The sequence below is a fragment of the Marmota flaviventris genome, chromosome 2 (assembly GCF_047511675.1).
Source record: "Marmota flaviventris isolate mMarFla1 chromosome 2, mMarFla1.hap1, whole genome shotgun sequence".
NCBI classification, from domain to species: Eukaryota; Metazoa; Chordata; class Mammalia; order Rodentia; family Sciuridae; genus Marmota; species Marmota flaviventris.
In genome coordinates this window covers 72,665,891-72,680,678 of record NC_092499.1, presented here as the reverse complement: position 1 = coordinate 72,680,678, position 14,788 = coordinate 72,665,891, and the positions used below count along the sequence as shown (strand labels likewise).

Below are 14,788 nucleotides of genomic sequence, written 5' to 3'. Positions count from 1 at the left end.
ATGTAACTTTGTGTTCTTAAGTATTTTAAGGAAAATCTGTTATTTTCTTCATGTATGTTTTTGTATTCTCATATAGGTTTAATTCCTGCTATGAATTAATTCTATCACGCTTCTGTACATGGGACTTCAGAACTTATGGTGTTACAGGAGTAAAAGTAAAACGTGTTATTAAAGTTAACAACCGTATTCTGAGACTAAGATTTGAAGAGAAATTTCAAAAGTTTTTGGATCACGAAAGCATGCATGATTCAGAGTAAGAAGTTAAATTTCGTAATGAACAATTTTTAAAAGTCTGGCTTTAGTTTGTAAAAATTCTTTATTTTAAAAGTCCAAGAATATTGATGATATACCCTTTTAGTAAACACTTCCTCTTAGTGCATTTTCCATGGGTAGGATGACCTCATAATTTATCCACATTGGGCCTCCTTTTGAGAGTAAGAGTAGTAAGGTGGAGGTATTAATAATGACCCTGGAATATCCATTGTGAACAGAATATAACCCCATGGATAAACCATTGGGTTATCTATGACTAAATGTTTGTGAAATCAATTCTCAACCTTTTTTTAAATTTTTCTGTTTCAATTATTCTTAAGGACTTATCGCAAGATGCTGGAGTGCCTTTTTTATGTTTTTGATCCTGAAGTTATGGTGAAGAAAAAGCATCTGCTACAAATTCTTGAAAAAGGATTCAAAGAGAGTGAGACAAGCAAGGTAGCATGTCACTTAGAACAATGTTTTCTTCTTAATGAGTGCAGCTCTGCCACTGGTTAAGCATGATTCCCAATCCTTTCATCCATATTTATAGCAAACGTCTGCTGTTTCACAAGCTTAATGACATCATAGAAAGTATAGCATCTTTCCTTTTTGGATTAAAGCATAGTAAATCCATTAATTACTTTATCTGCCTGATTCTACTTAATCCCTCTAGGCATCTTATTTTTATGTTGTGATCCTTTTGTTGATGATTTTTGAAATATCCTTTAATTGGCTATAAATCCATTGTGAATCTTTAATCTATTGTAAACTCTCCAGGGTCTTCTCTATATTTAAATAATCATTACCTTAACTCTACTGTGCTTTCTATCTATCATCCTGGTTTATCTTTCCTTTTACTGCCACCATTTCTTTTACTTCACTTTTCCCACATTGCTTTTCTCAGTCCTCCACCCTCTTAATGAAGCAGCAATAGCATATCTTCATAGAACAGTACTTTCCAATCCTTTTCATATCATGCTGCATTTGAATTATGGCCTTACTACTCAACAGCTTTGACTTCACATCTCTGTGCCTATTTCTTCCTAGCTGTAAAATGTGAATAATATTGCTATCTATTTTGCAGAGTTGTTGGTAGGATTTAGTGAAATAATGCATTCAAAAGTTCTTGGATGCTTGTACACCAGTGTTCATAGCATCACTATTCAAATAGCCAAGAGTAAAAACAACCCAAATGTGTGTCCACGGATGAATGGATAAACAAAGGTGGCATATACAAGTAATGGAAAGTTATTCAGCTAAAGATACTCAAAATACTGATGCATGCTATAATATGGAAGAAACTTGAAAACATTTTGGTAAATGAAATATGCTGGACGCCAGAATGAAAATATTGCATAATTCCATGTATATGAACTACTTAGGATAGGCCAATCTAGAGACAGAGGTAGAATAGATGTTACCAAGGACTGGGGGAGATGAGAGAATGGGGGTTTAGTGTTTGAAGGATATAGAGTTTCCGTTTGGAATAATGAAAAAATCTGGAGCTGAATAGTGGTGTGATGGTTGCACAGTAATATGTATATACCTATGCCACAGGATTATGTGCTTAAGTAAAATGGTGAATTTTATCTTGTGTATAGTTTGTCACAATAAAAAATGCATTCTGACTGCTCAGTGGAGAATGGAGGGAGTAGGGGCAGACATGGCAGGGCACTATGTGGGAGTACTATTGTGGCAGCTAAGGCCAGAGATGTGATACTCCTGGCAGGATGATGGTGGTAAAAATGCTCTTGTACTCTCTGGAAAGTAAATAAGAGGTGAGGAATTCAGGGTCTTAGAAGACAAAGTGTTTATATTCACTTCTGAAAATTATAAACCATCTTGTCAAAGACGGTGGGGAAAGACAGAAACAACACTTCCTGTGTGTTTTGTACCCACCAGACTCTGTGTTGAGTGCTTCATCTCCTGCCATCTCCTAAATGAGATGAACTATCTATTTTAATTCTCCCAATAGTTCTCTGTGCTGCTGTGTTCGCTAGAACAGCCACCTGAGCATTAGAAATAGGGATAGTCTAAATTGAGAGTCTGATAAGTGTGAAATAAACACCCACCAGTTTTTAAAAACTTATTGAAGAAAAAGGACTAAAATTTTGGTCATAAATGATAATATTTTGGTTATATTAGATTAAATAAAATGTATTATTAAAATTACCCCAAAAGTTCTTGGACCAGTGACTGATACATAGAAAGTTTTTATATTTTATCATTATTGTATGAAACATTTGATGCTATTGATTGTACTTACATTCTCTTGTATGAGCTCTCTCCCTTTCAAACTCTCCTTTGGCACTCATGAGATTACACTATTGCTCTCCTATTTTTGTAATTGTCCTGTAATTGTTTCCTTTTTGTTACATGTCTTACCTCTTGACATTCACTACCATGAGTTTAAAGTTGACTGATCTGCCCTTCTTTCTTGAAATAATTTTTTGAATTTTATTTATTTTTTATTTATTTGTTCTAATCAGTTATACATGACAGCAGAATACTCTTTGATTCATTGTACACAAATGGAGCACAATTTTTCACCTCTCTAGTTACCCACAAAGTAGGGTCACAACATTTGTGCAATCATACATGTACCTAGGGCAATGATGTCTGTCTCATTCCACCATCTTTCCTATCCACTTGCCCCCTCCCTTTCCCCCTCCCTCCCCTTTGGCCAATCCAAAGTTCCTCCACTCATCCCATGCTCCCCCCATTATTGATTAGCATCCACTTATCAGAGAAAACATTTGGCCTTTGGTTTTTTTAGATTGGCTTATTTCACTTAGAGTGTGTGTGTGTGTGTGTGTGTGTGTGTGTGTATATATATATATATATATATATATATATATATTAGTTGTAGTTGGACATAATACGTTTATTTCACTTATTTATTTTTATGTGGTGCTCAGGATCGAACCAGTCTCGCACATGCAAGGAGAGCACTCTACTGCTAAGCCACATACCACAGTTTCTTTATCCATTCATCTATAAAAGGACATCTAGGTTGGTTCCACTGTTTGGCTATTGTGAATTGTGTTGCTATAAACATTGATGTGGCTGTGTCCCTGTAGTATGCTGTTTTTAAGTCCTTTGGGTATAGACCAAGGAGAGGGATAGCTGAGTCAAATGGTGGTTGCAAGAAGAGTGAAGCAGGAGGCATCACTATACCAGACCTTAAACTATACTACAAAGCTATAATAACAAAAACAGGATGGTTTTGGCATCAAAATAGACATGTACAAAATAGAAGACACAGAGACAAAACCACATAAATATGGTTATCTCATACTAGACAAAGGCGCCAAAATACACACATTGGAGCCTCTTCAACAAATGGTGCTAGAAAAACTGGAAATCCATATGCAGAAAAAGGAAACTAAACCCTAATATCTCACTATGCAAAAAACTCAACTCAAAGTGGATCAAGGACCTGGGAATTAGACCAGAGACCCTATGCCTAATAGAAGAAAAAGTAGGCCCAAATCTTCATCATGTCAGATTAGGCCCCAACTTCCTTAGTAAGACTCCTTGAAAATGCAAGAAATAAAATCACGAATCAATAAATGGGATGGATTCAAACTAAAAGACTTCTTCTCAGCAAAGGAAAACAGTGTGGTAAAGAGAGAGCCTACATTTTGGGAGCATATTTTTGCCACACACACATCAGATATTAATCTCCAGGATATATAAAGAACTCAAAAAACTTAACACCAAAATAACCTTAAAACCCAAATAACCAAAAATAACTTAAAAAATAACCAAAAATAACTTAAAACCCAAATAACCCAATCAATAAATGAGCTAAGGACCTGACCAGACAGTTCTCAGAAGAAGATATACAATCAATCAAGAAATATATGAAAAAATCTTTCTTTTTTTTTTTTAAAGAGAGAGAGAGAAAGAGAGAGAATTTTTTTTTTTAATATTTATTTTCCAGTTTTCGGCAGACATGACATCTTTATTTGTATGTGGTGCTGAGGATCGAACCCAGGCCACACACATGCCAGGCGAGTGTGCTACCGCTTGAGCCACATCCCCAGCCCTGAAAAAATCTTTCAACATCTCTAGTAATTAGAGAAATGCAAATCAAAACAACTCTAATATTTCATCTCACTCCAGTCAGAATGTCAGTTATCAAGAATACAAGCAACAAAAAGTGTTGGCGAGATGTGGGGGAAAAGACACACTCATTTCATTGCTGGTGGGACTGCAAATTGGTGTAGCTAATCTGGAAAGCAGTATAGAGATTCCTTTCTTGAAATATTGTCAACTCCTCTCAATGTGAAATCCTAGAAATGGGGGAACCATTATTGAGAAGCATATAGAAGATCAGATATGCTAGATTTCTATGCCATGAGATTCATCCAAAGAGTAAAGATAAATACACATGTTTTGCATTCTGAGATGGGCTCTGAGTCACTAGACAGCTGTGTAAATAGTTTAAATGAGGGATTTGGCTTTGGTTGGCTGTCTTTGTAAGGTAGAGGGCTGGCTGGAGTACAGAGGACACTAGCTTCAGTGTAGCACAATCATAGAGCACTTGCCTAGCATGTGTGAGGTCCTGGGATCAATCCCCAGTGCTGCTGAAAAACAAAACAAAACAAAACCCTGTTACCAGATAGATTAAATGTTCCAAATGAAGCATTGTGATTCTCCTAAACAACTCAATGTCATGTTTCTTTTTAATAAAATGCTATTTCCTTCTTTTTCCCTGTGGCAAACAACTCATCCTTCAAGTTAAGAAATTAAACTAGTCACAATGCAAACTAGAATTTCCATACATAAGCACAATAAGAAATGTTTTGTTTCTGGAAAACAATGTAGGTTATTAGACCAAAAAATTATTATGTAAATAAAGCCTTCACTGATGTAATATCTCATTCTCACAGGACTTTGTTTTTGGAGTTAACAAGATTGCTAGTAGAGTACTCATTGAAAGCTGTTGCCCCTGCACCAAAAGTGTTCTCAATCTTGACCTTGGCTACTTTTCCAGGAACAAATTTTGTTCTTTATCACTTTTTTAATAAGTCTATTTACATATGAACTTATAATATTTAAATGACTTTGCAGAATGAAGTTGCACCTGGAGGTTATCTACTTCTTTTCAATGAATCTACCCTGTAGGTTTCTTTGCCCAAACATAAACAAAAAATACTAAGCCATCTGTATTGAAGTCAAAAGTATTATCAATTTTGTAAAAAATCAACTGTATTTTCTTTGCAGCTGCCTCTCAGAAAAGAAGCTGTTATTCTTGCTAATAGCCTAAGTTTGTGTGAGTGTCCTCGAATTGAGTTTCTACAGCAAAAGTACAAAGATGAGAAGAAAAACTCTCTTGAGCATGAGCTCTTCAGACACGGTAATACAAACATACAGTGTCTCTAAACTGTTAAGTTCTAAGTCTTCAAATGCATTACTTTCATAACCTTTTTATACTTGCTTTTATCAACCAAGAGATTTTCTTCAAACCATTTTGATATTTATCAAAGTAGTAATGCATAATTTTCTCATTCATTAGGTTAGCCACACTGTCAACAAATACTTAATGAGTGATTATTATGTGTCAGCATCAGTAGGAAGAGACCCATTTGTTACTCAGATATTTAATCCAACTCGCATATATTTTACACAGCCTGCTTTTGTTCATTATGTTGTGTCATAAAAATAAACTCAACATATATATGTTAAATATACACCAAACTCACAGGAAAGAGAAAACAGAATTTGCACTGTAAATATTATAATCAGAGCACTCTAGAAGGTATGATTTATTCATGTGTTGAATCATTATAATATAAGATGATAAGAAAACCTGGTCTAATTTAAAACCAGCTATAGATAAATTGTGAAATGTACGTATTACTTTATAAGTTGTCTTATAGAAGAGTTTTGGTATTTTAATTTATTCACAATTACCTACTTTATTTGCAGCTTAAATACATAATGTAATTATATAAGTACAAGAATCAATTTATAAGACATTTCTGAGTTTACTCACAGCTATCCTGTTCTCTCTTGCCTCACTTTCTTCCACTGTTCTATCTTTACTTCTACAAGTATTTATGGAATACTTACTTTGTGCTAGGCACAGGTAGGTCATAGGGATACAGTCTATGCAAACCAGACAGTTTCTTCTTTATGGCGGTTACAAAAATTAATAATCACATAAATAAATGTAAAATTACAATTTTCATAAGGACTATAAACATGAAATATTAATGAGTAGTACCAAAGAAATTATGGTAGGGAGACTAGATGAGATCAGGGAGTAAGGGGCATTTATTCTTTGGTCTTAACCATCAGACCTACTGAATATAGGATACTCATAAATGTAATTCTGTAAAAATGACAGTCTAGATTCCAAACTATAGCTCTGCTAAAGTGATTCATGTTGAATTAAATGATGTGTATTTTGTAGTCCTTCATTTGGTTAATAAGAAATTTAAGCTGATTACTGAATCAAGATAGAACTTCTTACTTTGCAAAACCATTTGCTGCTTTTTATCATTCTTCTCTGTTTCCATCTTTAAAAAAATCTCATGACGCCAGGCACAGTGATGTATACCAGTAATTTCAGCTACTCAGGAGGCTGAGGCAAGAGAACTGCAAGTTCAGAGCCAGACTCAGTAATTTAGTGAGATCCTGTCTCAAAATAAAAATTTAAAAAGGACTGAGGTATAACTTAGTCATAGAGCTTTTCCAGTGCCACACACACACACGTACATGTACACACATTAACACACACAAAGGAAAAAAACTAAGTTCTCGCAATTTATATTTAATATCTTGTACATAGTAATAAAAACATTTCAATGTTTTATGCACAGTGATTAGAAATTATTTTCAGATTCACTGATTCTCGGGGATTCATGTTTAGTGAATTGAATTCTAAGGATCATAAGAATCTAAAGGGAAAAGAAATGATTATCCATTCAGTAGATACATACTTGATATCTTCTATGGATTTAAGGTACATGTCAGGTGTTACTTGACACAGAGATGAATTTTACTCATTTAACAACAACAACCAAAAAACCTCTTATTTTAGATTACTTAATAAAAAAAATGCTAAATTATTATGTTGTTTCTTTCTTTTTCTTTTCTTTTTTGGGAGGTATCAGGGATTGAACCCAGGGTGTTCAAAACCCACTGAGCCACATCCCCAACACTTTTTATATTTTATTTTGATACATAGTCTTGCTAAGTGTTTCTTTTCTGTAAAGCCTTGCTTGGCATAATCACCGTACTCTCTTATAACCAATTTGTTTATTCAACAAATATTTATTGAGCTCCTATTTTATATCAACTATGTACTTTATGCTATGCAGTATCTCTGCCTTTACAACATATGTCAAGTCAATTAAGGTGATTTCTTGTTAAAAGTGATTTATGTTTTTTCATATTTAGGCATCCTTCTCATTACGAAAGTTTTTCTTGGCCAGAGTGTTCAGGCTCGGGAACAAGAAGCTATCAATCAAGCCAACTATCCAATGGTTAACTCAGTGTTCATTCCTCGGAAATATTTACTAAGTATGTCTGCCATAAAAAGAAATATGCTTTCATTACTCTGAATGCAAAACATTTATATTTAATGCACACACTTAAAATTTAACGTCCACCTAATGAGATTTGTAAACTTTTTAAAAAACATTTATTTTTGGCTACTAATTTTTCTATTCCATACCGCAAGACATTTATTTTTCTGCATGCATAGTTTATTTTTGCAAAATTTAATTATATATTGCAAGTGTACACACACACACAGAGGATTATCTCTCTCTCTCTCTCTCTGTGAGTAACCTATTCTAGGACCTTCACCTGATAGATACCAAAACTCATGGATGCTCAAGTTCCTTACATAAAATGCTATGGAGGGCTGCTTTCAGTGGTAGAGCATTTGCCTAATATGTGCAAGGCCCTGAGTTCAATCCATAGCACCCACAAAAATACAAATAAAATGGCATAACATTTGCAAATAAACTATGCAACCTTCCTCTATACTTTAAATAATCACTATATTACTTATAATATCTAATACAATGCAAATGTTGTGTAAATAGCTGTTATATTGTATTGTTTAGGGAATAATGACAAGAAAAAGTCTGTACACATTCAGTACAGGCAGTTTTTTGAAAGTATTTTTGGACTGCAGTTGTTTGAATTCGTGGGTACAGAACATGTGGGTATGGAAGGTTGATTGTATATGTGTGTATGTGTGTTTGTGTACATAAATGTATTAGTTTTCAAGGGATAAAAAAATTAACTTTTATCATTAGATTTAGAGTAATACATTTGTGAAAAATACATGGCTATATTTTCAATACTAAAGTAAAAGTATAAAAGGGAGCAGAGAGATGAATAAAATTGAGGCTTAGTTTATGTAGTGAAAGGATGATAGTAAGTATTTATAGAATAAAAAAGTTATTTGGGGGAATGGAAAGTTTAAAAAAAAAAACTTTGGAAGCTATTGATAATAACTTATTATTAATCTATGTAAGGTTGAAAAGGTGTAGGCTGTTTTATTTTGAAGACTTTTCACTTGGTTTTGTTTTTATTCTAGATTCTATTGTGGGACAAAGAAATTGTGATTGTGGCTTTAGGCAGTGCAAGTGGTTTGTCTTTGATCATGACCTTGTCTTGCCAGAATACATCGTTGAATTTGAGTACATTACAGTGGTATGAATTGTTACATTTTTTATAAAAAAAAAACTCCTTAAAATGAGGACAGAATAGTAATTTGAAGTCTAATAATGTTTTGCCAAGTTTATCCTATATATATGGGTGTGTGCATGTGTGTATGCATGTATAATGGTTATTCTGTGAAGTAATTAATTTTTAAAACAAGTCATTATAATACCTAAATATTTTTTCATCTGGTGATTTAATTCTTTATTCGCTTCTGGGAAGTTTTTTTCTCTTAGTTTCTTATTTCTTCTCTTCCATTCTATTAAGCCCTCCCTGTCTTCATTTTTACTCTTATATCTCATTTATTAATTCTTTGTTCTTGAAGATTTTTCTCAATATTAGCTTCCAGATTGCTTATTTGGTCTGCTGCCCATCTATTTTGTTTCTCAGCATTAATTGTATACTTTTATTTTTATGATTGCATTTACTTTAACATTGAAACGTATACCCTCTTGTTTTCTATAGATGCTTTATTCTCCCAGATTTTTAAAAATTTTCTAATAAACTATTTTGGTTTTTTCTAGAGCTAGCTGTTTGTTCATGTAGCTCTCGTTGATTCATTCACAATTCTCACTGTAATTACTTAGTTTCCTGTAATTACCTAGGGTATCCTCCTGCTTTTTTAGTTTTTCACTCTGAATATCAAGTTTCTCTGGATCTGATTTCAAAGTGATTCTCTCTTGCATGTGTTGGTTAGAGGTCATATTCTGCCCTTATTTGTCTTTGTCTGTCTTCTGATTTGTGTATCACAATTTCTAGTACGTTTGTTAGAGCTCCTTCCATTGTTAGAAAATATTTTGAAGTTACATTTTGCCAGTTTTAAGAAATTTTTAGTGAATGAGAATGGACACACCCATACTTGGCCTATAGTTTTAAGCTACTCTTACAGATTTTCTATTGTGATTCTGATCATTGTAGATATTGCTGATAATGGAAAGAAAGCAAATTCATCTTTTCTACATAGATTGTTTTTCAAAATGATAAATACAGCAACCAATTTTTCAACATTTTTAATAATTTTTTAGGTCAAGGCTCACTCTTTATTTTCTTCATTCAACAATGTTATTCCAGAAGAAAGCAAAAAAATTTCAGAAGGATCAATATTGTCCCAAGATTTGAAAGTTGATGATGATGTTATGAAAATGGAACCCAAGATTAAGCCCCAAGCAAAACTTATTAGTTTGGATGATAAAACAATACTTTCCCTTGCCAAGACTAACATTTACAGTCATATTGTGGTGAGTATTAAGAGTAACAAAACTTAGAGACAGGAATCTTGAATTTAGAATCAGAATCTAGCATATGAATTCTAACAATACTAAACTACCTACCTGATGGTGCTAGCTAGGCATCATACTGTCTAATTTAAAAGTGTCTAGACTTCTACTTCTAAGTAAACTAGATTAGTACTCTTGAATAGAATTGTGACAACTATATACATAATTTTAAGATTTCTAGTAGCTATGTTAAGAAAGACTTTTTAAAGTAATCAATTTCAATAATATATTTTATTTAACCCAAACATCTAAAATATTATCATTTCACATGTAATCAACATGAAAATTCATTAATGAGAGTTTCTAAATCTGAATTATGGAGTATATTTTACACTCACCACATCTCAATTTAGTCTAGCCACATTTAATGCTCAATTACCACTTGAGGTGGCTTTCCAAATAACAAATGATTTTATTCTGAATAATTAAAAGCTCTCTTTAAATGATTAGGATGAAGGCAAATAAGTTTCAAATCCGTTTCTAGGATTAATCAAATAGAAAATGGGACCTCTATCTTTAAAAAATTATTAACAGAATTTGAATTACTTGTTAACAACTTTTACTTCATAGTGGGGTAATTCTAATGAGTAAAAGCCTACTTCCATATCTGACTTTCAGGTCTGTCAATTTCTGATCTGCTGCTAACACTCTGTTCAAACTATCATAATCTACTAGATTAATACTATAACCTTCTAACCACACATTCTGCATTTTGCCATGGCAATATTGCACAACTCCAGGAGACACCAATCACATTATATTCCACTAAGTGCCCTTTGGAAAGAATTCACTATATAATTGGATAATCCTCAATGCAGAGGGGTTGCCTTCTAAAGTTATGCAACAGATATCCTATCCTGCCCCGACTTCTTTCTCCATGTTGAAGCTGGAGTAATCCTTTCACAATACAAATCTGATTATGTCACCTCAGTCCCCTCTCAGCACTCCTACTTAAAATCTACATGGCTTTCCATTGCTCTAAACTAAAACCAGCATCCTTAATAAAGCTGATAAGATTTTTCATGGCCTCACCCAAGGCCAACTTTTCCAGTCTTCTTTCACCTTATCTTCCCTCTACTTCTCCAGGCTCAGCCTCTTGCTTATTTCTTGAATACATGCTTTCAGCTAACACAAGGCTTCTGCCCTTACTGGTCCTTCCTATATTGATCTCCCCTTACTCCCTTTTCCTAGTTAACTCAAATATATCTTTTAGATGTTTACTAAGTGTTTAAAGCCTTCTATTACCTCTGAACCTAGGACAGATTTCTTTGTTTTATGCTCTGTGTCTTTCCTATGCTATAAATTCTGTAGAAGCAAAGACTGTTTCTAGTCACGTGTCCTCAGCATCAAGAGAACAACATAAGGTTGTACAGGGTATATTGCAGATAAAGTCCACATCTGAGGAGCACTTTTTAAATCATATAGTGCTATATTTAATACAACTCTTTTCTAATAACTTTTGGCAAAATTTATTGTTCTAACGAAAGCATATAGTGGCATTTTTTTTCTTTTTTGATATTAGGGATTGAACTCAGGGGCACTTGACCACTGAGCCACATTCCCATTCCTATTTTGTATTTTATTTAGAGACATGGTCTCACTTAGTTGCTTAGCCCCTTGCCATTGCTGAAGCTAGCTTTGAAGTCATGATCCTCCTGCCTCAGCCTCCTGAGCTACTGGGATTATAGTCATGCACCACCACACCTGGCATATAGTTGCATTTTTTTTAAAGAAAGCTAGACATAAAAGCATCTTGAGGAAAAAATGGATGTATTTTCCTAATTTGTGTGTATAAACCTTATGTGGATTAGCATCAACTCCACTAATACCTAACACAATACCTGGCACACACTAGATACCCTGTAGCTACTTGATTAAAATTAAAAATAATATATTTACAAATGGCATTGGTTCTTACAGAGAAAGTTGATCATTTGCTTCACCCTGCAGAAGTAATAAAAAAAATTGATGTGTCTTGAGGAGAAAAGTTATTTCTAAATGACACTATATTTCTATATGTGCAGTGAAAGCTGAGATACAGATTAAAACACAGAAATTATATTTTTAATCTTGCAAATCAACCATATTGCTCCATTCTCACATTTACAGATCCATTGTATAAGAGGACAAATTTTTCTCAAGTGACTGTATAAAGCAGAAAGAGAATGTAAAGTACTTTCCAAAAATAAATAAAGTCAATAGTTTTAAGTCTGCTTCTGAAATATTCAGGAAAGAATCTGTTTTAAGAAGTTTATGGGATTTCATTGATGAAATTACCTCATCACCATCCTACTGCATCTTTAAGTCTAGGGTATAAAGTGGTGAATAAGTCTTTACTTAAGCCAGTTATCATTATAAAAGGAGAGAAAACTTCATAACATGGCAATATCACCTTCTTTATCATAAATGTACAGAATAGTGATTATAAGAACAATCTTCAGACTGGAAGTACTCAGAAACTATTATTTTTTCTACTATTATGTCAAGATTTAATATATAAGTGATAGATTTTATAATAAAGTTTTAGTAATGAAATGATTTTAAAAAATAGTGTGCTCTGATTTGATTGAGTTTCCACAATATGTATTTCTGAGTTTAAAGCAATTAAATAAAAATTTAAACATAGCAATAGAAAGTTGCTGTTCCAAGCCAAAATAAAAAATGGAGAGTATAAGACTTTATAATACATTGGCCTTCTTGTGACCTACCTGATTCTGGATTTATTTGATCAATTCCCATGATATATGAATAGATAAGATTTTCTTCTTAAATTTGCCTATGTTGCTTAAAAGTCAGCAAATTTCTGTCTTCTAGTAAGAAGATTAGATATTACAAAAATATTTAGACATCAATAGCCCTTGCACTTCTTCCTTTGTACCACCACTTACACATAGTAAGATAGTGTCATGTAGAAATACCTTGTCTCCTTAAGAAATATCAAAATCAAGCCAAACCAAATAAAAACCACTAAAACTCAGAGTTCTCAATTATAAGTCTGGCTTTTGCATTGATTTATTTACCTATAATTTACTGAGGATTTGCTATGTTTCAGGCAGTGAGGTAAGTTTTAGGGGTTCAAAATGAATAAATTATTTTCCTTGCCTCAATAACATCAGTTTAGTAGAAGAGATAGATAGGTGGTGGAGTTGGTGGGAGAGCCTCACAGAGGTGAGTTCTGAGAGGATATTTTGTGTGTGTGTGTATGTGTGTGTGTGTGCATGCGTGCGTGCGTGTGGTGCTGGGGATTGAACACGGCCTTGTGCATACAAGGCAAAAATTCTATCAACTGAGTTATATCCCCAGCCCTTGAAAGGATTTTTTTTTAAGATAAGAGAAATGCAGTTGTTTACATCTTCCAGAAGGAGAAAATATTATTTTTATAAGCACTTGGTTTTGAAAGATACTTTGTTTCAGGGAACACTGAGAAATTCAGGAAGATTAGGATATATATTGTGATGGTGGTAGATCAAGATAAAGGATGGAATTCAAGGAAAACACATGAAGCTGAGGCTGGAAGAGTAGGAGGTTGTAGTCACATTAGGGTGGATATTGGAAGCCAAATTTAAAAGCTTAGTTTCTTCTTTGTAAGGAACACTCACTTGGCAGCTGGTGGAGTCTAACTGAAATCAGACTGGTGGTTTGGAGATGCAGTGGAAACCCATTGCAGTAGTTCAAAAAAGAAATAATAGTCTATACTAGGACACTGGTAGGAATGGAGGTTTGAGAAATGTTTCTACAATCAAATGTACATGGCCAAAAGGGAAAAAGGGGGTTATCAATAGACAGTAAAGCTCTTAATCAGGACTGAAAACATAGACTACCCAGTAGAGATACAAGGAAGATGATGAATTCAGTTTTAGTCATGCTAAGTGTAAGTTATCTGTAGATTGTAGCATGGTGATGCCTATATTCATAAAATAATTAGTCTGCATAAATTGGCCCTTCTTCACAATTTTTGCTAGTTTGGAGTACTATTAGAAATTTAATTGTTTTTCTCTTTGAGGAATGCAGTGATTTAATATGATGGTGATGAGTGAAGATGACTGGGTGTAGACGCTTAATTTGATTATAATAATGCTCATTTGTGGACACTATAATCAACTGAACTAATATATTTAAATGCATCATTATTTATTTTGTAGGCTATACATAAATATAGACTTAACTTGATATCATTCACAATAGACAGAAAAACATGTAGGCGTCAAGATCTCCCCTAAATTTAAAATTGTAAAAGCATTCACTTTTATAAAGTTTAGGATGAAACATACAGGGAAAGTCTGGGACAAAATCCGACATAGGCATTGCTTTAGATTGTTCTCCCACCATGTTCTTTTATGTTTTGTCCTGCTGTTTTGGTACCTTTACCCATTCTTCATTAGTCCATATAGTTTTTTCCTTATAGTTTCCTTCCATGAAGGGTATACCTTGCCATATTTTTGCTGTGAGATTTACTATCTGATACCTGAAATCTTGAGAACCCCATTGTTCACTTTCCAGCCTGAGAAATAAATCATCCCTAATAAATATCTTAACACATATATTTAACTATTTCCTAAAAAGAA

The 14,788-nt window shown here is 33.5% G+C and overlaps 1 protein-coding gene across 1 annotated transcript in view; it reads left to right on the top strand.

Annotated features, from left to right (window-relative positions):
* Lrrc9 (leucine rich repeat containing 9) overlaps positions 1-14,788 on the top strand; it is a 79,296-nt gene that overhangs the window by 25,210 nt on the left and 39,298 nt on the right. Inside the window, exons 10-15 of the mRNA XM_027929789.2 lie at positions 77-253; positions 594-711; positions 5,488-5,620; positions 7,669-7,791; positions 8,822-8,937; positions 9,972-10,184. Of these exons, the coding sequence (XP_027785590.2) occupies positions 77-253; positions 594-711; positions 5,488-5,620; positions 7,669-7,791; positions 8,822-8,937; positions 9,972-10,184 (880 nt within the window). The remainder of the gene's footprint in view (positions 1-76; positions 254-593; positions 712-5,487; positions 5,621-7,668; positions 7,792-8,821; positions 8,938-9,971; positions 10,185-14,788) is intronic.